The 26,383-nt window shown below is 40.1% G+C and overlaps 3 protein-coding genes across 3 annotated transcripts; all 3 read right to left on the bottom strand.

Moving 5' to 3' along the window:
- Positions 1–1,226: 1,226 nt before the first annotated feature.
- On the bottom strand, positions 1,227–1,940 carry LOC122442144 (keratin, high-sulfur matrix protein, IIIA3-like). The gene has a single exon (XM_043469521.1). It carries the CDS (start codon positions 1,878–1,880, stop codon positions 1,482–1,484), a length of 399 nt encoding a protein of 132 aa, XP_043325456.1. The 5' UTR covers positions 1,881–1,940; the 3' UTR covers positions 1,227–1,481.
- A 12,218-nt stretch (positions 1,941–14,158) lies between these two features.
- LOC122442135 (keratin, high-sulfur matrix protein, IIIA3-like) lies at positions 14,159–14,859 on the bottom strand. The gene has a single exon (XM_043469493.1). The coding sequence runs from the start codon at positions 14,794–14,796 to the stop codon at positions 14,398–14,400; it is 399 nt and encodes a 132-aa protein (XP_043325428.1). The 5' UTR covers positions 14,797–14,859; the 3' UTR covers positions 14,159–14,397.
- Positions 14,860–19,746: 4,887 nt separating this feature from the next.
- On the bottom strand, positions 19,747–20,598 carry LOC122442139 (keratin, high-sulfur matrix protein, IIIA3-like). The gene has a single exon (XM_043469507.1). It carries the CDS (start codon positions 20,536–20,538, stop codon positions 20,140–20,142), a length of 399 nt encoding a protein of 132 aa, XP_043325442.1. The 5' UTR covers positions 20,539–20,598; the 3' UTR covers positions 19,747–20,139.
- Between the last annotated feature and the right edge of the window lie 5,785 nt (positions 20,599–26,383).

Raw genomic sequence — 26,383 nt, 5'->3', positions numbered from 1 at the left:
CACAATATTGTAAAGAAATTATCCTCCAATTAAAAATAAATTTGAAAAAAGATTGATGTGTGAAACAGAAAAAAAGAAGGGAACATTCAGCCTCAAAGTTCTAAATTGGAATATTGACATTGTGGTGTGAACCATTTCTAATTTCCTCTCAGCATCAGTTGATATTAGAATGCTGTGGAGTTTAGGGTTGACTGCACTTTGGAGAGGCTAGTAACTTGCTACATTCACACAGCCAGTACACAGCCAGAAGAGCTGGGTATGAAACTTCTATTCCTCATTCCTAGATCAGTTCATTTTATTTTACACTGTGTTGCTTTCCAGGATCAATTAAAGTTAGTAAAACTCACTGTCTTCTCTGTTTTCTTCTAACATTTCTGTGTGGTTTTAAACACACAGCAAGTAAGTATAAATACTTAAAAATTGTTTTAAGTGTCTTCTGACCAGAAGAGTTTCCCATAGATGTGCAATTTCTAATTATTTTATTCTTAGTTGTTTCTTATTTCCTACATTCAGATTGGTTAATTCTCCACCTGGGTTTCTATGTCTGCCATATTCTTTGTGTCTTTTTTATTCCATGGTAATATCTCAGTTAACACTTACTGTGTATCACTTAGACCATGGCAATGGCCTCTTGATTGCTTCTGTATAGTCATTATTATGTCTAGCCTTTGGCCCTTTGTTTTTATAAACATCTACCACGGAAATCATCCTTATGCTCAACTCCTGTCATGCCATTCCCCTGCCCTAAGGCTTTCAACAGTTCTTTGTGTTTGTTGAATAAATGGCATATTCCTTTGGCTAGTTCTAAAAGCACACCAGCTTTCCAAAATGATCTTCCATTATTACTCTACCTATAACCCATTCTAATCATCTCTGAACAACTTCTTTATACCTTTGTCAATACTGTTTCCATTACGGAAAATACCATCTTCCCTGAGATCTGGACTCCTAAATCTTAACTCATATGAAATGTTAGCTTCTTTTTCAATCTTCCTTGTTCTCCCCAATTGATAGTAACTTCTCTGTTGACAGTGTGTTGTACATTTTCATATTCTAATTGTTGATTAATTACTGTGAGTTTGTTTCATCTCCTGGAAATTTCTTGAACAGGGTGACATTAACCCAACTTTAATACAGTCTATGGTTTGCAGACGGTAGGCAATCAGTCTATTTTTGTTAGGCTTACATTTAATACAAAAAAATTGAATGAATAAGTAAGACCAAAGTTGTGTTTGCTAGGCCAAAAAAGAGAAGTTTATTAGAAACCAAACATGCTGCAAGACTTAAGACCTAAGAAGGGAAGAAGGAAGTTGTTACTATTACTTGAGAATAGCCCAAGCCTCAATAGATGAGCCTGGATCTCCAGCTCCCAGCTGATGTGAGGTCTTAAGGGCTCAGGGCAGGAGGTTTGTTAGGTAGAGAAATGGGGGTAGAACTTTTTCAGACGGTCGGTTGCGTGCTCGGCGCAGGCAGTGCACCGCTCAGCAGCAGGGGGAGGTCCTGCAGGTGCGGCAGGTGGTGCGGCAGGGGGCAGGCCGGCAGCAGGTGGGCCGGCAGCACGGGGACTGCACAGAGATGGGCTGGCAGCTCGTGGTGGCCCAGCAGCAGGGCCGGCAGACCACGGCCTGGCAGGACGAGGGGCAGCAGGTGATGGGCCGGCAGCAGCCCTCCTGCAGGCCGCAGGGGTCGCAGCAGACTGGGCGGCGGCAGGGCTCGCAGATGGGGCGCGTGCAGCGGGGCACGCAGGTCACGGGCCGGCTCACGGTGGTCTGGCAGGACACTGGGCGGCAGCAGCAGGGGTCGCGGTAGAAACAGGGCTGGAGGCAGCCTCCGCCACAGCTCAGGGAGGAGACGATGGGGCCGCAGCAGGAGCCGGTCATGGTGGTGTGCGGGGCTGAGTGGGGTTGAGGTGGTGAGAGGAGTTGAGTGTTCTGAGGTGTAAGTGTCTTCCCCCTGCTCTGGGCCCTTTTTATACCCTGGTCAGGAGATGATGACGACTCTTGTTTATTGTTTGCTCAATTAAATAGAAATTTGTTTTGACTAATGGTTGCATTTTTGGTGACATACTCATAATCTCATTAAAGAACATCTGTTGCATTCCTAAATATGGATGTATTCATGCTGTTCATCATCAAAATCTAAATACTCTGGAACTTTGGAGCAGCTCTTGATGCTTATTTTGAGTAGATGGCATCTGACAAATCCTGGGCAAAATGGTCCTGAAGGGGCTACACTTTTTAAAGACATTAAAGGCATAAGAGTTTCTACAGCACTGCCTAGATTCTACCATTGACCCCCAAGAGATTCCCTGAAAAAGCCTGCATGTGAATCAGACAGGTGTTAGACAGTCTTCGGTGTGGATTCCTTGGGAAAACGTTTGTGTTTCACTTGATATAGAGTTGGACTGCTGAGCACAGGAGAACTGATGCTTTTGAACTGTGGTGTTGGATGGCATTACCGAGTCAACAGACATGAGTTTGAGCAAGCTCCAGGAGATGGTGAAGGACAGGGAAACCTGGCATGCTGCAGTTCATGGGGTCACAGAGAATTGGACACAACTGAGTGACTGAACAGCATAGTGAAATGTACATGCCTTGAATAATACTGCAGCTCATATATTTGTATTGAAAAGGTGAAAGTTGATTTTCATACACTGAGTATTAGAATAAAACACCCAAGACTGACATCTATTTTTTTTCTTTTTTCCAGCTCACTTAGGGGCAACTCTGATTTTTCTGTTTTTTCTTAATATTGGTTTTCCCTGAGGCATGATATTTTTTATACTTGTCTTTCTTGTGTATGATATGGAAGATAAAATAACTTTTTTCTAACTATACCTTGACATGGTTGCTACAACTATGAAGTAATAAGGCAGAGGTTTTTTTCCTACATAAGAGATGTAGAAAACAAACTTGTTTGCCAGGGGGAAGTGGAGGAGGAGTAAATTAAAAGACTGGGATTGACATAAACATACCTATATAAAATATAGATAACTCTATATAAAATAGATAACTCTATATAAAATAGATAACTAATAAGGACCTACTGTATAGCACAGGGAACTCTTCTCAATACTTTGTAATGACCTATATGAAAAAAGAATCTAAAAAAGAGTGGATAGTGCTTGCTTTGGCAGTACCTATTCTAAAAAGCAAAGACTTCACTTTGTCGACCAAGGTCCATATAGTCAAAGCAATGATCTTTCCAGTAGTCATGTACAAATGTGAGAGCTGGACAATAAAGAAGGCAGAGCTCCAAAGAATTGATGCTTTCAAACTTTGGTGCTGGAGAAGACTCTTGAGAGTCCCTTGGAAAGCAAAGAGATCAAACCAGTCAGTCTTAAAGGATATCAACCCTGAATACTCTTTGGAAAGACTAATGCTGAAGCTGAAGCTTCAATATTTTAGCTACCCAATGCGAACACCTTACTTATTGAAAAAGACCCTGATGTTGGGAATGATTGAAGGCAGAAGGAGAAGAGGGTGACAGAAGATGAGATGGTTGGATGGTATAACCAATTCTATGGACATGAACCTCAGCAAACTCTGGGAGATGGTGAGGGACAGGAAAGCTTGGCTTGCTACAGTCCATGGGATCACGAAGAGTCAGACATGACTTGGTGACTGAACAAAAATATTCCATTGTATATATGTACTACAGCTTCTTTATCCATCCATCTGTCACTGGACATCTAGGTTGCTTCCATGTCCTAGCTATTGTAAATAGTGCCTCAGTGAACACTGTGGTACATGTGTCTTTTTCAGATATGGTTTCCTCAGGGTATTTGCCCAGTAGTGAGATTGTTGTGTTATATGGTAGTTTTATTCCTACTTTTTAAAGGAATCTTCATACTGTCTTCTGTAGTGGCTGTATCAATTTACATTCCCACCAACGGTGTGAGAGGGTTCCCTTTTCTCCAAACCCTCTTCAGCATTTATGTTTGTAGATTTTTTGATGGTGGCCATTCTGACCGGTATGCACTCTCACCACTTTTATTCAACATAGTTTTAGAAGTCCTAGCCATGGCAAACAGAGAAAAAAAAAGAAATAAAAGAAATCCAAACTGGAAAAGAGGTAAAACTGTCGCTGTTTGTTGATGACATGATACTATACATAAAAAATCCTAAAGATGCCACCAGAAAACTACTAGAGCTAATCAAGCAGCTTGGTAAAGTTGCATGATACAAAATGAATACACAGAAATTTCTTCCATCCCCACACACTAACAATGAAAGATCAAAAAAGAAATTAAGGAAACAATCTCATTTACCATTGCAACTAAAAGAATAAAACCCTAGGAATTAACCTACCCCAGGAGGCAAAAGACCTGTACTCAGAAAACAATAAGACTCTAATGAATGAAAGTAAAGATGATACAAACAGGTGGAGAGATACACCATGTTCTTGGCTTGGAAGAAGTCATTGTGAAAATGACTCTACTACCCAAAGCAATCTACAAATTCAGTACAAACCCTATCAAATTACCAAGGGCATTTTTCACAGAATTAGAATACCCCAAATAGGCAAAGCAATCTTGAGAAAGAAAAACAGAGGTGGAAGAACCAAGCTCCCTGACTTCAGACTATACTACGAACCTACAATCATCATGACAGTATGGTGCACTGGCACAAAAACAGAAATATGGATCAGTGAAACTGGATAGAAAGCCCAGAGATAAACCCACACATCTTGGTCACCTAATCTTTGACAAAGGAGGCAAGAATATATAATAGAGAAATGCAGTGTCTTCAATAAGTAGTGGTGGGAAAACTGGACAGCTACATGTAAAATAAGGAAATTAGAACACTCCCTAACACTATATACAAAAATAAACTTAAAATGGATTAAAGTCCTAAAGGTAAGGCCAGACACTATGAAACTCTTAGAGGAAAACATAGGCAGGATACTCTTGGACATAAATCACAACAAGACCTTTTTTGATTCATTTCCTTGAGTAATGGAAATAAAACCAAAAATAAACAAACGGGACATAGTGAAACTTAAAAGCTTTTGTGCAGTGAAGAAAATCATAAACAAGATGAGAAGACAGCCCTCAGAATGGGAGAAAATATTTGCAATGAAGCAACTGACAACAGATTAATCTCCAAAATACACAATACCAATATCGCTTACTATCAAAATCAAATCAGTATCAAAAAACAAACAATGCAATAAAAAAATGGGTGGAAGATCTAAATAGACATTTATCCAGAGAAGACATACAGATGGCCAGCAAGCCCATGAAAAGATGCTCACCATCACACATTATTAGAGAAATGCAGATCAAAGCTACTGTGAGGAATCACAGTCAGAGTGGCCATCATCAAAAAGTTTACAAACAATAAATCCTGGAGAGAGTATGGAAAAAAGGGAGTCCTCTTACATTGTTGGTGGAAATATAAGCTGATACAGCCAATATAGAGAACAGTGTGAAGATTCCTTAAAAAACTAAAAATAGAACTACTATATGATCCAGCAACCCCACTCCTGAAAGGATACCTGGAGAAAACTATAATTAAAAAAATACATGCATTCCAATGATTATTGCAGCACTATTACAGTAGGCAGGGCATTGAGGCAACATGAATGTCCACCAATAGAAGGATGGATAAAGAAGGTGTGATACATGTGTACAATGGAACATTACTCAGTCCTAAAAGGAATGAAATTGTGAAGTTTGCAGAGACATTGGCAACCTAGAGACTGTCATACAGAGTGAAGTAAGTCAGAAAGAGAAAAACAAACATTGTTTAATATTGCTTATATGTGGAATCTAGAAAAATGATACAGATGAACTTATTTGCAAAGCAGAAATAGAGACACATGTAGATAGTGGCCTTATGGATACAAGGGTGGGAAGTGGGTAGTGGGATGAATTGGAAGATTGGGATTGACATATATATATACTACTATATATGAAATAGATAACTAATAAAAACCTCCTGTATAGCACAGGGAACTCTGCTTAATGCTCTGTGATAACATATGGGAAGAAAATCCAATAAAGAGGGGATGTATGTATACATATGGTTGATTTGCTTTGCTGTACAACAGAAACTAACACAACATTGTAAAGCAGCTGTACTCCAACAAAAATTAATTTAAAAGAAGAGTTTTTTCCAATAAACATTGTACACATATTGATACACTGTTCAGAGGTGGTGGGTTGGGAGACTATGCAGCTGTTCTGTGATGGCACAGTCTGAAATGTGATTAATGGGCATGCTTCTTCAGGAATCATTGCCATGGGCAGTTGAGGAATTGCATGGGTGAAACATTCTCATTATTTTTCAGCTTTACTCCTCCTATGATTCACCAGACAAGGTATTGGATCACTTTAGTATCATTTCCATCATTCAAAAGAAAGCGACTCAGGCCTCAAGAGCTAAGGCTCCCAAAATGGAATTTCAAACATAATTTCAAAACTTTAAAAGGAATGTAAATTGACTGAACATGCAGTCACAGTTGGGAGAAAATCAAGCACAATCTCATCTAAGGAGATCCTCAACTCTCTTGCTTACATTTGGTTGTCCATGTACACTCAGGATTTCTTCAAAGCCATAACCAGAGCCTAGAAAGAAACTTGTTACTCTGCTCTTTTTTCCCTTCCTCCCACTCCAACTTTACTGAGATACTAAAAAAGGATGTCCTTTTCATCATAGGGGACTGGAATGCAAAAGTAGGAGGTCAAGAGATATGTGGAGTAACAGGCAAGTTTGGCCTTGGAGCACAAAATGAAGCAGGGCAAAGACTAACGGAGTTTTGCTGAGAGAACGCACTGGTCATAGCAAACACCCTCTTCCAACAACACAAAAGATGACTCTATCCATGGACATCACCAGATGGTCAATACCAAAATCAGATTAATTATATTCTTTGCAGCTGAAGATGGAGAAGCTCTATACAGTCAGCAAAAACTAGACTGGGAGCTGACTGTGGCTCAGATCATTAACTCCTTATTGCAAAATTCAGACTGAAACTGAAGAAAGTAGGGAAAACCACTAGACCACTCAGGTATGACCTAAATCAAATCCCTTACGATTATACAGTGGAAGTGACAAATAGATTCAAGGGATTAGATCTGATAGACAGAGTGCCTGAAGAACTATGGATGGAGTTTCAAAACATTGTACAGGAGGCTGTGATCAAAAGCATCCCCAGGAAAAAGAAATCAGCAGTTCAGTTCAGTCAGTCATGTCCAGTTCTTTGCAACCCCATGGACAGCAGCACACCAGGCTTCCCTGTCCATCACCAACTCCTGAGCTTGCTCAAACTCATGTCCATGGAGTTGGTGATTCCATCCAATCATCTCACCCTCTGTCATTCCCATCTCCTCCTGCCTTCAATCTTTCCCAACATCAGGATCTTTTCCAATGAGTAGGTTCTTCACATCAGGTAGCCAAAGTATTGGAGCTTCAGCTTCAACATCAGTCCTTCCAATGAATGTTCAGAATCGATTTCCTTTAGGATTGAGTGGTTTGATCTCCCTGCAGTCCAAGGAACTCTCAAGAGCCTTCCCCAACACTGCAGTTCAAAAGCATCAATTCTTTGGTGGTCAGCTATTTTTATGGTCCAACTAGCACATCCAGACATGACTACTGGAAAAACCATAGCTTTGATTAGACAGACATTTGTTGGCAAATTAAAGTCTCTGCTTTTTAATATGCTGTCTAGGTTTGTCATAGCTTTTCTTCCAAGGACCAAGCATCTTTTAATTTCATGGCTGCAGTCACCATCTGCAGTGGTTTTCGTGCCCATGAAAATAAAGCCTGCCACTGTTTCCATTGTTTCCCGATCTACTTGCCATAGGCAAAATGGTTGTTGGAGGAGGCATTACAAATAGCTGAGAAAAGGTGAGAAGTGAAAGGCAAAGGAGAAAAAGAAAAAATATATCCAACTGAATACAGAGTTCCAAAGAAGAGCAAGGAGAGATAAGAAAGCCTTCCTTTGATCAATGCAAAGAAACAGCAGAAAACAATAGAATGGGAAAGACTAGAGATCTCTTCAAGAAAATTAGAGATACCAAGGGAACATTTCATGCAAAGATGGGCACAATAATGGACAGAAACAGAAGCAGAAGATATTAAGAAGAGGTGACAAGAATACACAGAAGGACTATACAAAAAAAGATCTTAATGACCCAGATAACCATGATGGTGTAAACACTCACCTAGAGCCAGACATCCTGGAATGTGAAGTCAAGTGGGCCTTAGGAAGTATCACTACAAACAAAGCTAGTGGAGGTGATAGAATTTCAGCTGAGCTATTTCAAGTCCCCAAAGTGCTGCACTCAATATGTCAGCAAATTTGGAAAACTCAGCAGTGGTCACAGGACTGGAAAAGTTCAGTTTTCATTCCAATCCCAAAGAAGGGCAATGCCAAAGAATGTTCAAGTTACAGCAGAATTGCACTCATCTCACATGCTAGCAAAGTAATGCTGAAAATCCTCCAAGCTATGCTTCAATAGTAGCTGAACTGAGACCTTCCAGATGTTCAAGCTGGATTTAGAAAAGGCTTAGGAACTGGAGATCAAATTGTTGACATCCATTGAATCATAGAAAAAACAAGAGAATTCCAAAAAAACATCTACTTCTGCTTCATTGACTGTCTAGGTTTGACTTTGACTGTGTGGATCACAACAAACTGTGGAAAATTCTTAAAGAGATGGGAATACTAGACCTCCTACCTGACTCCTGAGAAATCTTTATGCAAGTCAAAAACCTAGAGGGGTGGGATGGGTAGGGAGATGGGAGGGAGTTTCAAAAAAGGGAGGGGTATATGTATCCCTATGCTGATTCATGTTGAGGTTTGACAGAAAACAGCAAAATTCTGTAAAGCAATTATCCATCAAAAAGAGAAAAAGAAACAGAACCAGGCATGGAACAATGGACTGGTTCAAAATTGGAAAAGATGTACGTCAACACAATATATTGTCACCCTGCCTATTTAACTTATATGCAGAGTACATCATGTGAAATGTTGGACTGGATGAAGCACAAGCTGGAATCAAGATTGCCGGGAGAAATATCAATAACCTCAGATATGCAGATGACACCGCCCTTATGGCAGATAGCGAAGAGGAATTAAAGAACCTCTTGATGAAAGTAAAAGAGGAGAGTGAAAAACCTGGCTTGAAACTCAACATTCAATAAATGAAGATCACGGCATCTGGTCCCATCAGTCCATGGCAAATATATGGGGAAATGATGGAAACAGTGAGAAACTTCATTTTCTTGGGCTCTAAAATCACTGCAGGTGGTGACTGCAGCCATGAAATGAAAAGACACTTGCTCTTTGGAAGAAAAGCTATGATCAACTTAGCACAATTACTTTGCTGACAAAGGTCCATCTAGTCAAAGCCATGGTTTTTCCAGTAGTCATTTATGGATGTGCTAGTTGGACCATAAAGAAAGCTGAGCACCGAAGAATTGATGCTTTTGAACTGTGGTGTTGGAGAAGACTCTTGAGAGTCCCTTGGACTGCAGGGAGATCAAACCACTCAATCCTAAAGGAAATCAGTCCTGAATATTCATTGGAAGGACTGTTGCTGGAGCTGAAGCTCCAATACTTTGGCCACCTGATGTGAAGAACCAAGTCTTTGGAAAAGACCCTGATGTTGGGAAAGATTGAAGGCAGGAGGAGATGGGGATGATAGAGGGTGAGATGATTGGATGGAATCACCAACTTGATGGACATGAGTTTGAGTAAGCTCTGGGAGTTGGTGATGGACAGGGAAGCCTGGTATGCTGCAGTCCATGGGGTCACAAAGAGTCAGACATGACTGAGCGACAGAACTTAACTGACATATAGCTATGTAATTTTAAGGTGCATGTTGTGATGATTTGATATATGTCTATATTGCAAAATATTTACCACAGGCTAGTTAACACATTCTTTCCTTACCTAATTGTCATTTTGTTGTTGTTGTTATGACGAGGGTATCAAAGCTCTACTCTCAGAGTACCTTTCAAGTGTACAGTATTCAGTTGACTCTTGAACAACACAGGTTTGGACTGCATGGGTCTACTTATATGGAAATCTTTTTCATTCATAAATGCTACAGTGCCACATGACCTGTGGTTGGTTTCATCATGGATATGGAGGAACTGCAAGTACAGAGGAACCATAGATATGAAGTCTCGGATATGGAGGGCAGAATATAAGTTGTACTTGGATTTTGACTGTGCAGAGTGTCGGTGCCCCTAACCCCAGAGTAGTTCAATCATCAGTCATAGTATTGTTAACTATAGTCACCATGCTGTACATTAGATCCTTGGAATTTATTCATCTCATAACTGAAAGTTTGTGCCTTTTGACCCAAATCTCCTCATTTCTCCTACCCCTCAGCCCTTGGTAATTACTTTTCTACTCTATGTTTCTTTGAGTTTGGTGGTTTTAATTCCATGTATAAGTGAAATCATTACAATATATGCTTTTCTCATGTCTAACTTATTTCATTCAGCATTATGCCTTCAAGTTTCACCCCTGTTATCACAAAAGGCAGGATTTCCTTCTTTTTGTGGCTATATTATATATATATATATATATATACACACACACATATATAATTTAGCCAAATTAATGACTAATTTTATTTAGTCATTCATCTGTTGGTCTTAGCTATTGTAAATTACTGTCTTGAACATGAGAATGTGGAAATCTCTTTGAGATAGTGATTTCATTTTCTTTGGATGTATACCAAGAAGTGGAATTGCTGGATCATAGAGTAGTTCTATTTTCAGTTTTTTGAAGAACCTCCATACTGTTTTCCATAGTAGCTGTAGCAATTTATACCCCCCCCTCCCAATAACAGTGTACCAAGGTTCTCTTTTCTCCACATCAGCACACTAGCATTTATTTTCTCTTGTCTTTTTGATAATATCCATTCTAACAGGTGTGAGGTGATATCACACTGTGGTTTTGATTTGCATTTCCCTGGTGATTAGCAATGTTGAACATCTTTTCAACATGTACTTGTTGACCGTCTATGTGCTTTCTTTGAAAAAATGTTTACAAACCCTCTGCTTATTTTTTAAGTGAATTGGTTTTCTGCTGTCTTTTGTTTGTTTTGGTTTGTTGCTTTTTAGTTGTAGGGGTTCCTTGTGTTTTGTGGATATTAACTGCTTATCAGATACACAGTTTGCAAATAGTTTCTCCCATTTGGTAGGTTGCTTTTTCATTTGTAGATTGTTTCTTTTGCTCCGTAGAAACTTTTTAGTTTGATGTAGTCCCATCTGCTAATGTTTGCTTTTATTGCTTGTGCTTTATTATTCTCAAGGCACATTGCCTAATAATCAATTTTCCTGTTGCTGGGGGTGAGGTGTCTGCATAATGATCACATTTTGGGCAAGGAGAACCTCTTCAGAGGACAATCTCAGGTAAGAAGGACTCATTACTCTACTCTAAACACTTCTGATCCAAAACTGTTCTAAGATGACTTTTTTCTTCCTTTTATAAAGATACACAAAGAATGAGAGGCCATGAGCCCTTCAGTAAAGTAATTCCAGTGTTTTCAGTCAAGGATACTCATTCTACCCGAAACCCAAGTTTCATTTCCTGGCAGAGAAAATATGGGTCATGTGTGAATAATTCATACCACTGAGCTCTGTGATTTGACACTGGTGGCAAGTTATGTGCTATTTTCTGATGCCACTTATTCTAAAACCAGACAACACTCATGAAAAACTGCAGCTTACTGACTGTGTGTCTTTGGGCCATATGGGATAATAACAGATGTGTAATCAAGGTTGTTGTGAAGATTAAATGAGCTAATAATTTTGTCAAGCACTAAGAACAGTGCCTGGCACTTAGTGTCTTATGTTTGTTGAGTTAATAAATATATTTTAATAGGTATTGTTTCAGTGGTGCTGTATAAGCTCTAAATTTTGAATTTAGAACAAAGTTGAGTGGTGTTTGATATGGTAAGTAGCCAGTTCTCTGCTCCATCACCAGAAAATACATATTAAATAGGATTATTCAGTGGGGGATTTCATTAATCATGTAAAATAAAAATATCTTGAAGGAAGATATTGGAATTCCCTCTATTTGAGCACCAATCTCTGTAAGGGGAAGTCAGGCTACTGTAAAACTGACGAGAAGAACATGTGTCAGAATTGTGGCTAGTGACACTAACCCTATTGAGAGTCCCACAGCCCATGCAACAGAGAGAGGTCTTAAAAACAACCATAAAAGAAAAGGCTTAAAGTTTAGACAGATTCTTCGTGATGATGGACAACATATTTGCAAAATGAATGCTAGGGCTTTATTTAACAGTATCATCCAACAACCACATTATGAGCGAATTTTAACATGAAAATATTGTCTTGTGTTCTCAATTCTCAGTTGCTATACAAAAGGAGAAAAGCAATTGCACATGTAATCAGAAACAGCTAGCAATTTTTAACAATTTTTATTGGTACATATTGAAAGTGCACCTTACTTTAGGCCATTGAGATGATCCTAAAAAGTTAAAATATGATTTCAGTGTTTAATAATTTGATCACATTTTAAAGACCTCAGAGAAGTCCATTATTTACAACATAATGGCATACTCTTCTATATATAATAAGAGACTTCTTTAGGAGTACAAACAGATGCTCTCTAACTTATCTGCTTTAAATTCATTTAGACTTTGGATAAATATGTTTTTAAAAAGCATAGCATAATCATAAGAAAGTTTTAAATAATTTCCCCCAGAATATATATGTTTTAATAGTCCATTTCATTAAAAATAAAATGTGTGTTCATTTTTAAAAATAATTAAGAAACCCTATATGAAGAAGAAAATATTATTCCCAGTGACTGTTAGATTTTTGTTGCATAATGTTCCAGGTATATTTTTAGGTATAAAAACACACAGACACAGACATACAGAACATACTTTTTCTTCATAAGATAATTTAATATTTTACAGCTTACTTATTTTTTACTTAAAAGTGACAGGACAATTGTATGGGGTTTCCTAATAGGTTTACAGTCTTCAACTATTTTCAACTATTTTTGGTAATGCTGATATTATGTATTATTTGACTTTTTTCTTATTTATATCTCATCTCCCTAAGTAGATTATAACCTCTTTGAAGCAGGAACTCTGTTTTATTCCTTTATCTTCCCTCAGGGCAAATCAACTCAGTGCCCTATTCATAGTAGATATTCAATAGATACATGTGGATAAGCAGTGATTTATTTGCCTGGAAGATGCCATAAATGGCCAATTCCTGAGCATCAAGACAAGCAGCTCTCAAGAGCCAGTGTGGATTTAATATCCACACTAGTTGACATTGTGAATAACAGTCTAAATAACAATCAGACCTGTAATATATAGAAGGGAGTATATTACATGAAGAAGCAGTCATACTTGGTCACAAAATACAAAACAGTTCCCCTGGGCAGAGGAACATGTCTGTGGTCATACTAAGGTGAAATGTTTGGCTTAAAAGCCTAATATCAGGGGCCATGCATTCTCTTGGGTCTTTTCTGAACATCAGTGGTTATAAATACATTAAGAAACATAGGGAGCTTCCCTGGTGGTCCAGAGGTTCAGAATCTGCCTTGCAATGCAGAGAACATAGGTTCAATCTCTGGCAGGGAACTAAGATCCGTGTACAGCGGAGCATCTAAGCCTGTGTGCCCCAACTACTGAGCCCTCACGCTACAGCTAGAGAGTCTGTGGACCACAAAGAAAGATCCTGCATGCGGCAACTAAGACCCATGCAGCCAAATAAATAAATATTAAAAAAGAAAGAAAATTATTTAATCTTTTATTACTCATTGCTCTTTAAATTCAGAGATAGACAATTGGCCAGATGCCTCTTTCTATGCTGAGCTAACAGGTGTCATTTCCCTGAATGAATACTCAGACTGGGAAGGTAAGTGGTAACCCGATGCAGACTCCTTACTGGTCACTGCTGAAGACATTTCTCAGGTGTTTAATACCTGTCCGAACTGTGGGCATTCGTGACTTGGGGACGTAGCTGTTTCTGTCTTCCGTAGTCAGCTACTGTGTCCTATAAATGCCATTTACAACGATCATGAGGAAACTACCCAGATTTTGTTTATTTTAGAGAACAACTTAAGAGGATTATTTCCTATCTTGCTTTGGATATCTCTGGAAAATAGAGACAGTATCTAATGAAAGGAAATATCACAGAGACCATGATTTCTATGCCGAAAGTGTGAAGTTTATTAGAAAACCAACAACACAATATAGGAGTGAGCAGGGGTCATGGGAGGACAGGATATTTTTCATCAGTAATTAGTTTGAAAAGGGTGCCAACGAGTTTGAAGAGAGGAGGAATGGGTTTCTCAAGAAAACAGGTGGTTCTGCTGTGAAGCTGTGGGACAGCAGGATAGACCCCGCCATCTACTTAAGGATGATGCGCGCCTAGGAAGCACCGCTCAGCAGCAGGGGGAGGTCCTGCAGGTGCGGCAGGTGGTGCGGCAGGGGGCGGGCCGGCAGCAGGTGGGCCGGCAGCACGGGGACTGCACAGAGATGGGCTGGCAGCTCGTGGTGGCCCAGCAGCAGGGCCGGCAGACCACGGCCTGGCAGGACGAGGGGCAGCAGGTGATGGGCCGGCAGCAGCCCTCCTGCAGGCCGCAGGGGTCGCAGCAGACTGGGCGGCGGCAGGGCTCGCAGATGGGGCGCGTGCAGCGGGGCACGCAGGTCACGGGCCGGCTCACGGTGGTCTGGCAGGACACTGGGCGGCAGCAGCAGGGGTCGCGGTAGAAACAGGGCTGGAGGCAGCCTCCGCCACAGCTCAGGGAGGAGACGATGGGGCCGCAGCAGGAGCCGGTCATGGTGGTGTGCGGGGCTGAGTGGGGTCGAGGTGGTGAGAGGAGTTGAGAGTTCTCAGGTGTGAGTGTCTTCCCCCTGCTCTGGGCCCTTTATATACCTAGGCCAGGAGCTGATGATTCCCCACGACACATCGTCATTTCCTTATATTTGTTTATTCCTTTTGAAATGGCCCTAGCAAGTTTAGTTAAGTTCCCTAGACATTTTTTTCAGATGCTCAAGTACTCATAAAAGACTGTTTTCCTTACTTAATGAAGACTCATTATATTTTTCTATTTATGGTTCAAATATGAATTTAATGGCCCTGACTTCAAAGTGTCCAATTATCTTTATAATTCAGTGATGCTTTTGCCAGTTGATGTTTTGATAACATAAGATTGGTTGTCATGCTCTTACTAATAGTGGAAGTGAATTCCCCAACTTATGAGTATCCTTTAATACTGTTAAGCTTCCTGGGCAAAGCAAGTTCAGAAAAATACTATAGAGATATTTTAAAAGTCACAGTTTGTCAGTAGAAGAAGAAATTTTCTGTCTACTTTTTGGAGCTACAGGAATGCATCTTAGTAAAATTCTATCATCAGTAGTCCCCCCCCCCCAATTTTTTTAGTGCTAAAATACACAGAACATAAAATTTAATGTTTTAATCATTTTTGTGTGTACAGTTCAGTAGCATTAAGTACATCCACATTTGTTGTGCCACCATCAGCACTATTCATCACCAGAACTCTTTCATCTTGCAAAACTGAAATCCTGTACCCATTAAATAATGACTCCCCATGACCCTCTCTCCCCAGCTCCTGGAAATCTTCAATGTAACTTTTAAAAAATCTCCCCTTTCCCCCCTATCCCATAAATATTATTTCCAACACAAACACTGGTCCTAGCTAAAGGACCTTAGTCAAGTCAATTATCTGGTATCTGATGTGTAAAATGTGGAATATAAACCCAGCTTCTGGAAAGCACCATTCTACTGTTACTATGTGTATAGCTGTTTTTGGTCTTAGGTACATGTTTATTAATTTGCATTAGTTATATCTCTCCAAATCATGGTGAATTTTATGTAATTTTTGTGATAGCCAGAATCCTTGAGTTCTAACCACATTCTAAGCATTATGCTAAAAGAAATAAATGGATTAATTTATTCTTCAAAAAATCTTATGACGACTAGAGAAAAAACTTATGATTTTCAAAGGGGATAGCAGGTGCTGGGCTGTACTGTGCTAAATTGCTTCAGCTGTGACTTTTTGCAACTCTATGACGGGCTCTTCTGTCCGTGGGATTTCCCAGGCAAGAATACTGGAGTAGGTTACCATGCCCTCCTTGGAGATCTTCCCAGACCCAGGGATTGAACCTGCTGCCTCTCTTATGTCCCCTGCATTGGCAGGGGGTTCTTTACCACTAGCGCCATCTGGGGAAGCCTGGATAGCAGGCAGAGGAGGACAAATTAGGAGTTTGGGATTGACATATACACAATACTCTATATAAAATAGGTAAATAGCAGCGACCTACTATATAGCACAGGGAACTATGCTTAATATCTTGTAATAACTTATAAAGGAAAATAATCTGAAAAAGAATATATATACATATATATATATAAATTATAATTGGACTGCTTTGCTGTACACTTGAAAATGATACAACATTGTGAATTAACTCTACTTCAATAAAAAGAAATCCTGTGAGGTAGTTATTGTTATATCTCTTATTTTACACATAAAGCCAGATAAGTGACTTGCCTAAGGTCATCTGCTAGTGTTGGAGCCAGTAGTTATTCCAATAGTTATTAGTTATTCCAATCTATGGCAACATTGTAAGCCTAAGGAGTTGAAGAATGAAACTGTGAAAACCTCACTCCCTGTCAATAAGGAATGTCTGCTTTATTTAGGAATTTCAACGACACATTATTTTAAAAATTGTTCTTGTGTGTGAAATGGCTAATTTTGAGAGTCATCTGGAAGAACTCTACATCTTAATTAGTATCCTCAGGAATCTGAGGAATTATCTCCCACAGAGCCTTCTTAGAATTCCAAAACACACTCTAAGGAAAAAGTATTAAAGTTGGACATAGTTGAGTGGTCCTGAGGCACTACAAACAGAACCACCATCTAGATGAAGGCTGCAGCCTGCCAGCACGATGAATCCCCCCAGGTATAGGTCCCACAGCCCGAGGTGGTCTCAAGCCCGCCCTGCCTTCACCCCACTGTCTCTTGCTTCAGTGTCCCCCATGTACTAGGCTTCCTTCTGCTTACAGGCCCCTTGTGATTTTCAATTATTTCAAATTGTCAGGGTCTGCAGGAAAATCATGTCACTCAGCAGTTTTGTTTTTTTTTTTCTCTGCCTCTGGATTTGCTTGGTTCGGACCTGTGCTTTACATCCAAGTCTGTTCTAGATCTGTGGCTGAAGGCTGCAATTTAAGCCTTCTTTTCAAGTATTCTGCCCACACAATTCCTTGCAGGCTTATCCAGACCTGCACCAGCCACTGTGGCTGACCAGGGTATGGTGTATGGTGCAACAAACATGATCCAATAGTAATGATGAGCTTGGGATCAAACAGAACATTCTACATCTGAGAAAACACGACAAGATGAGCAAGTCTCTAGAAGGTTGAGGAGGAAAATTCTGAGAAAATGAAAACAAAGTTTAGTGAGAGAATTGAAGAAAATAATTTTAAAAATTATTAATAAAAAACAAAGATCAAGAATATAAAGATAGAAATTGGACTTTTGAACTGTAAACCAGTAAACTGTCAAATACTTTGGCCACCTGATGCGAACAGCTGACTCATTGGAAAAGACCCTGATGCTAGGGATAGATTGGAGGCAAAAGGAGAAGAGGGAGAAGAGGGTGGCAGATGATGAGACAGTAAGTAGCATCACTGACTCAATGGACATGAATTTGAGCAAACTCTGGGAGCTAGTGAAGGACAGGGAAGTCTAGTGTGCTGTAGTCCATGGGGTCACAAAGAGTCAGACGACTTAGCGACTGAACAACAAAAGTGTCAAACTTAATTAAGAGGAAATTCCATTGTATATACTGACAATCGGTAAAGGTTTTAAAAATAATGAGCTACTTCTTGAGAAAACTTTATTCCAGGAAGGAACTTTATTAAGGAAGTTGTGATATATATACACTATGGAATATTACTCAGCTATTAAAAAGAATTCATTTGAATCAGTTCTAATGAGATGGATGAAACTGGAGCCCATTATACTGTGTGAAGTAAGCCAGAAAGATAAAGACCAATACAGTATACTAACACATATATATGGAATTTAAAAAGATGGTAACAATAACCCTATATGCAAAACAGAAAAAGAGACACATATGTACAGAACAGACTTTTAGACTCTCTGTGGGAGAAGGCGAGGGTGGGATGTTCTGAGAGAACAGCATTGAAACAAGTATACTATCAAGGGTGAAAGAGATCACCAGCCCAGGTTGGAAGCATGAGACAAGTGCTCAGGGCTGGTGCACTGGGAAGACCAAGAGGGATGGGGTGGAGAGAGAGGTGGGAGTGGGGATCGGGATGGGGAACACATGTAAATCCATGGCTGATTCATGTCAATGTATGGCAAAAACCACTACAATATTGTAAAGTAAAAAAAAAATAAATAAATAAACAGGAAAAAAATAAATAAAATAATCATTGAAGAAAAAGTCAGGCACAGAGATTAAAAAAAAAAAGAAAAGAAAACTACTTCTCTTCAAGAGATGGCTTATTGTTCTACTGTAAAAATGCACATGTCCAGCCTGAGAAGAGAACTGGGGTGTAATGAAATCTTTCTGTCTCCCAACTCCTTAGAATTTATTCATTCAATTATGTAGTAAATAATTTCTGATCATATACTATGTATCAAGTATTGTGCTGGTCAATGGGAATCCAGCAGTGAACAAAGTCAGTCAAGATCTGGGTCTTCACAAAGATTTCCTTGCCTGATTCCTGTAGCTGGGCAAGTAGATGAGACCAGGTGTATAAATAGCACATTCCCAAAACTCTTTAAGATCAGATGTCAGGAAGTCAATACATTATTTCTCAGGATAACAATAGTGGCTAGTTTCCTGACCAGCCTACAAGTATTTAAAAGCCACAAAAACATATCCAGTGTGGATTAATGTTATTATTTCAAATACATTGGCATGGTTTTGATAGTAAAATTGTTTAGAGTTCTAAATTAGAAATGGTTCTAGCCAAGCTACATTTCTCCTTCCTTGGCTGGAGGGATTCTGGAAAATATGGCATATTGGTTCTTCTGGGACAGGCATTTCAGTGGTTAGGAATTCCAGGTACCAATTGATATTAATCACTGCACAGTTCTCTAAGTCAGGGAACAAATGGGATTCTGACTTAGGCTGTTGTTGTTCAGCCGCCAAGTGGTGTCTGACTCTTTGTGACCCCATGGACTGCAGCACGCCAGGCTACTCCGTCCTTTGCTATTTCCCAGAGTTTGCTCACGTTCATGCCCATTGAGTTGGTGATGCTGTCTAACCGCTCATCCTCTGCTGCCCTTTTCTCCTTTTGCCTTCAGTCTCTATCAGCATCAGGATCTTTTCCAGTGAATCGGCTCTTCGCATCAGGTGGTCAAAACATTGGAGCTCCAGTTTCAGCATCAGTCCTTCCAATGAATATTTAGGACTTAGGTTTTCTCCCCCTTACCACAGATGTGAGAATGATTCATTAGTCAAGTTTGGGATCAGAGAGACTTCCTATCAACTCTCCACTTCCTCAGCATGAATGAAAACTTTGACTTGAAATATGAAGTGCTTCATGTAAGAGGTTCTAAATTATTTGGATTGCTATTAAAATTAGAGAACTTGTGCCTGAATTGTTCCTAAAATTAAAAAATGGCCCTTGGAAAATCTTTCTTCACTTGTTTCTTCTGACCCCACGTATCATAACACAAGCTTAAAAATGAACTTTTGAAGATTAATAAACAATAAAGAAACACATTTGCTTTTGAGAAACAAAAATTTATTATTTTACCATTGCAAAGCCGCAGGATAAATGTAATATTATCCTAGAAAAATATCTCATCTTGAAATAGTAGAGAAGTGATGATGAGTCAGTGGACTAGGGCTCTATTCATGAGCAACTTTGATCTTTGTTTATTCATTTTTTTTTTTCAAGCTGAGAATTCAAATCCTGAAAGCTGGAATTTTTTTAAAGATGGTCAAAGAAGGCCAGGATTAGCTACGGATTTATGTGGGAAAAGGGATAAACAGTTAATGCTCAGTTAGTTGTTGCAAGCAGGTAGGTTCCAAAAGTGGTATCTCTCATCTGATCCATCAGGGGTGGGAAGGGCTGGCACATGTTTCTGAATTCCTGGGGCGATTTCCTGCAGGGCTACTCAGCAGCAGGGGGAGGTCCTGCAGGTGCGGCAGGTGGTGCGGCAGGGGGCGGGCCGGCAGCAGGTGGGCCGGCAGCACGGGGACTGCACAGAGATGGGCTGGCAGCTCGTGGTGGCCCAGCAGCAGGGCCGGCAGACCACGGCCTGGCAGGACGAGGGGCAGCAGGTGATGGGCCGGCAGCAGCCCTCCTGCAGGCCGCAGGGGTCGCAGCAGACTGGGCGGCGGCAGGGCTCGCAGATGGGGCGCGTGCAGCGGGGCACGCAGGTCACGGGCCGGCTCACGGTGGTCTGGCAGGACACTGGGCGGCAGCAGCAGGGGTCGCGGTAGAAACAGGGCTGGAGGCAGCCTCCGCCACAGCTCAGGGAGGAGACGATGGGGCCGCAGCAGGAGCCGGTCATGGTGGTGTGCGGGGCTGAGTGGGGTTGAGGTGGTGAGAGGAGTTGAGTGTTCTCAGGTGTGAGTGTCTTCCTCCTGCTCTGGGCCCTTTATATACCCTGGCCAGGAGCTGATGACCCCCATGACAAGCTGTTGATTCCTGGAGTTGTGGTTGCCCATTGAAATGAGAACCCAAGATTGGTGGATTCAGCTGCTGAGGCAGCAATACCAGCATCTCTGATAGGTGCTTTTCTTTCTTCCTGTCTGCTTTCCCCCTTGAAATGAATACTTGATGATTTACATCATCTGAAAAATTACTCATTGAATAGCTAATCCTTCCAGAGCATGTCATGTGACAGGTGAGTTGAAAGTTTGAGGCATCCAGTGTTGTCACCATCACACTTTCCTCTGTTCATCATCCATGACTAAGCATGGGAATATAAGGTTCATGAGGTCTTAAGCCTGGTTTCTGATTGACACTGAAATGAAGGATGAGTTTCTGGAAAACCAAAATGGCTTGTAAAAGGTGATGTGTACTGCTTCTGCTATGGAACAAATGGCCCAGCGCTTCTGTAAAATAATGTGTTGCTTCACCTTGTTTATAAGGGAATAACCACCTAAGTCACTCAAGTAATGTTGTTTAGTGGCCTGAATTGGCCTATCACTTCATAGCAACATATGGGACCCTTACTAAGTAAATAGTGCTGGACTGTAGTTTCTCATCACAGAGTAATTACAAATTTTAGGAAGGCAAGACAGAGGCAGGGAAACCAATTAAAGGAGACAAACTTTTCATGCGATAGTAAGGCCAAACAAAGTAAGGATTTTATTTGTATTATGCCTTTCTGAGTATTCCTTCTTGAGTCTTAGAAATAACATAGAAATTGGAATATTTCTTGCTTCCTAGGTGTGACACAAGCACTTGTACTGAGTTCTTCAAAGCACATTAAAATATTCATAAAGGGACTAATTATCCGTTGTAGATGATTTGGTTTGTAGGCTGAGGATTTTGCTTGCTTATGTATCAAGTGTGAAGGTGGGCTTCTAAGAAAGACAAGGGGAGGGACTTCCCTGGTGGTCCAGTGGTTAAGACTCTGTGCTTCCACTGCAGGGGGCATGGGTCCCACCCTTGGTTGGTGAAAGAAGATCCCAGATGACACATGGTACAGTAAAAAAAAAATAATAAAAATTTAAAAAATGACAAAGGGAAGTAAGTGAGCTGAAGATTGATAAAATTGTTTTGTCTGTTTCAGTCTCAGCTAAGACAAATGGGGGTACAGAAAATAAATGTAAATTGGAAAAAAAGTTAAAAATAACACTGTACTCTTTTCTATTGGCATAACATTGTAAACCAACTATACTTCAAAAAATGTGACAATAAATAAATAAGCGCTAAAAAAAGATAACATTGTACAAAGGTTGCTGAGGCAGTCGGCACACTTTGGTCCACCATAATTCTGGTCCTTAAAGGCTTTTGAGTTTCTGATCCATGATAGTCTATCCCAGTTTGTGGAAGGCCAAACTGGTAAAATGATTTCTCCAGAGACATACATGTAAAAGAGTGGCAAAGCTTCAGCAACACTGCACACCATCTTTTGAGTACAAACACTGATGCATAACTCCTGGTCTTTTTCCAACTCTGAGTCACTTTAAAAGAGTGAACAGGTAATAGTAGTAATCAAAAATTCTGTCTCATATAGGGAAATAAAACAAGAACTCGCTTAATTTATGGTTTATTTTAGCATATTGTTATTCGGCTTAGAATATATTGTTGTTTGTTTAGTCACTAAGTCATGTCCAACTCTTTTGCGACACTATGAACTGTAGCCCAGCAGGCTTTTCTGTCCATGGGATTTCCCAGGGAAGAATAGTGGAATGGGTTGCCATTTCCTCCTCCAGGGGATCTTCTCCGCCCAAGAATCAAACCCGAGTCTCCTGCACCTCCTGCATTGGCAGGTGGATTCTTTACCTAAAGGATTCCAGGGAATCTGTTAGAATATATACAGAGATTCAAACATTAGGAACAGGAATATGTCTGTAAACTCACTGCTTATTTTAACTAACAAACAGACATAGTCCTAAGAAATTTTGTGTTCTGTGATCATAGACTGTCAGAAACTTTGCTATTTGAAGTAACAATAGTAATAAGGGCTGTGCTATGCTTAGTCATGTCTGACTCTTTGCAGCCCCATGGACTGCAGCCTGTCAGGTTCCTCTGTCCATGGAGTTTTACAGGCAAGAATGCTGGAGTGGGTTGCCATTCCCTACTCCAGGAGATCTTCCCGACTCACGGCTGGAACCTGTGTCTCTTGCATCTCCTGCACCGGCAGGCGAATTCTTTACCACTGAGCCACCTGGGAAGCCCAAGGAATAAGGGGACATCCCACTATTGCTTGGACAGGACCTTAATCACCTTAACACAAAAGCAGTCTCAATATCCAACGCAGGGGGCAGAGAGTCAGATAGGAGATTTTTCAGACACCACATTCTGCAGTTATCTTAACTGTGTGGTTTCCAGAGAAAGAAGATATTAAGTCCATTTCACTGCCCAGCACTGATGTTAATTCTTTTACACAAAGCCCCATTTCACTTTGAACCTACCATTTCATGTAATTTTACCTAAACTGTCCCATTTCTCAAAATCCTATAAAAACGTTTAACTTCACTTGGTGGGATGTCATGTGTTCCTAATGCCATGTGGTCTCCCTTGCTATGGCACACTAATGGACCTAAGTTTGTTAGACGAGGGATGTGTCCCTGGCCTTTATCTCATGGGCTTTTTTAGTTACATTGTTCAAATTCCAGATGTTCTGCAAGAGCATAATCATTAGAGTGGAAGCAAATAAACATTATCTAAGGTGGTAAATTATGGGATTTTTTAGTTGGATTGAAAAAGCATGTAATGACGATGACTTTTCTGATGGCAGAAAAAGCCATGCCTTCATCTCAATAGTTTCATGAGTTGTGTTTTGAGTGTCATGAGTTGTGTTTTGTTATGAGTGTCATGAGTTGTGTTTTTTTAGAAACTAGTTTGGGGGCCCTGGAGGTTAGGACATTTTTCAAATTCTGAAAATAGAAAATGCATTCCGTGTTCTCCAAAATATCTTTAAAATAGCCTCCAATCATAAGGGTCAGAGATGGGAATGGGAAAGATTGAGGGAGAAAGGGCAAGAGGAGGATGGGGAAGACAAATAAGTCAGACAGAGAAAGAGAAATATCAGAACCTAAAAAGAAATAATACAAGTAAACTTATTTACAAAACTGAAACAGACTCACAAATTTAGAGAATGGAATACTTATGGTTACCAGGAGGGAAGGATAGCAGGGAGAGATAGGAAGTATGGGATCGAAATGTACACTGCTTTATTTAAAAGGGATAACCAACAAGGACCTATTGTATACCAAAGGGCACTCTGCTCAGTGTTATATGGCAGTCTTGTGGGGAGGGGAGTTTGGGAGAGAAAGGATACATATATATGTATGGCTGAGTCCCTTTGCCATCCAACTGAAACTATCACCACATTATTAATTGGCTATACTCCAACATAAAATGAAAAGTTAAAAAATAAATTTTTCCTCCACCACCTGGCAATTTTGTAATTTAGAGAAAATACTTTAACACTAGCAGCCCCAGTTTCCTCATCTGTAAAGAGTCTCTGCTGTTCTTCATAATCCAAGTTTATTATAAAATCCATAAAAATATAGAAGACAGAAGATATGGGTATTATTAATTGAAAAGAGAAAATATTTTACTTGAAAAAAAAACAAAAGGTCTGTGTGATCAGGGAACTAGTGGGATTTATTTCTGAAATTAAAAAAAATAAATATCTCTTCTAAGTGGTTTAAGTGTTTATCTCCTTAAATCTAAGGAAGACTAAACAAGTAATCTTTTGGAGTCTCCTACAGCTTGGTGTTTAATTCCTTTGGGTTAGGGTGAAAGGGAAAGTGTAACTATCAAATGCATATATATCCCCAGTTCTTATTACCCCTGATGATAAACCCCTATTCATATTCATAAATTCTGCCATCAAAGACTCTCTCCTACATACTGTAAATCAGCCTTTAAAGAGCCCTTTCATCCTGAAACAGCCCTGACATAATGATGAATATTTTTGTGCTGTCTTTATTATATTTATTAGTAAATTAGTCTCTGGCAGTGGTTATGGATTATCCTGAAAAAAAGTCTTCCCCTGAATGCCTTCCAACTTAAAATAACATGATATGTAATAAGTAGCACATCTTTTGAGCCTGTTTGTTATAGTGATGATCAAATGTTCAACAAATGTGGATGGTATTGAAACAGGCCAGGATGCTGTGGGGCCTTCCCAGGAACAAATTTCCCCATGTCCCCTGCCTGCTTTTTGTTTGCAGAAAACCTTTAGCTTCCTAAGCCTCCCCCAAGTTCCAAAGAGCAAATTTAATCAAAGAAATGAGAAAACACAGAAACAAAGGAAGACAGTCAAGCAAGACAAAATCATGATAGTTCAGCCATAAAACAGTCAAGGACTTTCAGTTCCTTGTCAAGGATACTATTCTGAGCCATATCCTTCAGTTGTTTTACAGACACTAAACCCCCCATCAGGTGGAAGAAATTAATTGCATGCTGATCACAAGCACAGAGACCCCAGACCAATTGGAATCAGAAGGTTGAAGGCAGATTCCTGAAACATCACCCTGTTAACCTCACCATCAACCAATCAGAAAGTTGAGTGTGAGCTGATCCTGGACCCTAAGACACTCCTCCTCACCTTGCCTTTAAAAATACTTCCCTGAGAGCCGTTGGGGAGTTCAGGTCTTTTGAGCCCAAGCTGCCCATTCTCCTTGCTTGGTTCCATGTTGGTTGTCTTGCAATCAACTCTGTACTTTTCTTCACCACGATGCAGTGTCAAAAGATTTGTTTTACTGTGCATGAGTGAGCAGATCCAAATTTGGTTTGGTAACAGTAGGGGTGCTTCCTATGTGCCAGGCACTTTATATACATTAAGTTGCTTAACTTACCCAGAAATCTACATTGATAAATATTAATTTTCTCATTTTGTAGATAGGGAAACCTGGAGGTCAGAAAATTTAAGTTAAACTGATGAATTTTTTGCTTTAAGTAAATATATAGCTTTTAGAATTCTCTTCATAAAGACAATTCCCTTCTAATATATTTTGATTCAATAAATAGAAATTGACTACCAGCTAAATCCTAAACATTGACCTCAGTAACGGGAACCAGGCAAATTATGGCCCCTTCATTGGAGGTAGAGAAATAGATAATCTCAATACTATTCCTTGTGAAGAGGGAAGGAAGTATAGGATGTTATTGGCACAACTGAGGGGCACCTAACCTAGCTTGTGGGTGTGTGCATGTGTGTTCATGCATGTTATACATGTATGTTTGTGTGATGGAGGGCTTAGGACAGAACAATTGGAGAGGACTGAGTTGAATCTTAGAAATGACTCAGAGTTAGGTAGGTGGAGAGGGTAGAGGGAAGGGGTAGATGAAAGGATGTTCCAGATTAAATGAAGAACATGACAAAAGCAAAGACATGGAACTTCATGACTTGTGCCAGTTACTGTGAGAAGTTCAGAGTTGTTTAAAGTGAAATATAGTTGGGGAGTGTTGAGACGTGAACCTGGAGATGTGGGCAAAGGACAAGCCACGGAGGACCTAGTGTGCCCAGATTTCCTATGCACCTGGGCAGTCTGAGGACGAGTCTCACAGTCCTGTACCACTGGTTAAGACTCATATGTGGATCCCTAGTACCTCTTCTTTCCCTCTCCTGTCTCCTTCATCCTCTCCATCTGTCTTCCTTTTCATTGTTTTTTCATCTGTGTACACTAATAAATATGCACTAATGAATGAATCAAGTAATGGGGGAA

The sequence above is a fragment of the Cervus canadensis genome, chromosome 1 (assembly GCF_019320065.1).
Source record: "Cervus canadensis isolate Bull #8, Minnesota chromosome 1, ASM1932006v1, whole genome shotgun sequence".
Classification (NCBI taxonomy): domain Eukaryota; kingdom Metazoa; phylum Chordata; class Mammalia; order Artiodactyla; family Cervidae; genus Cervus; species Cervus canadensis.
The sequence above is the reverse complement of the archived record's forward strand: the minus strand, read 5'-3'. Positions and strand labels throughout refer to the sequence as shown.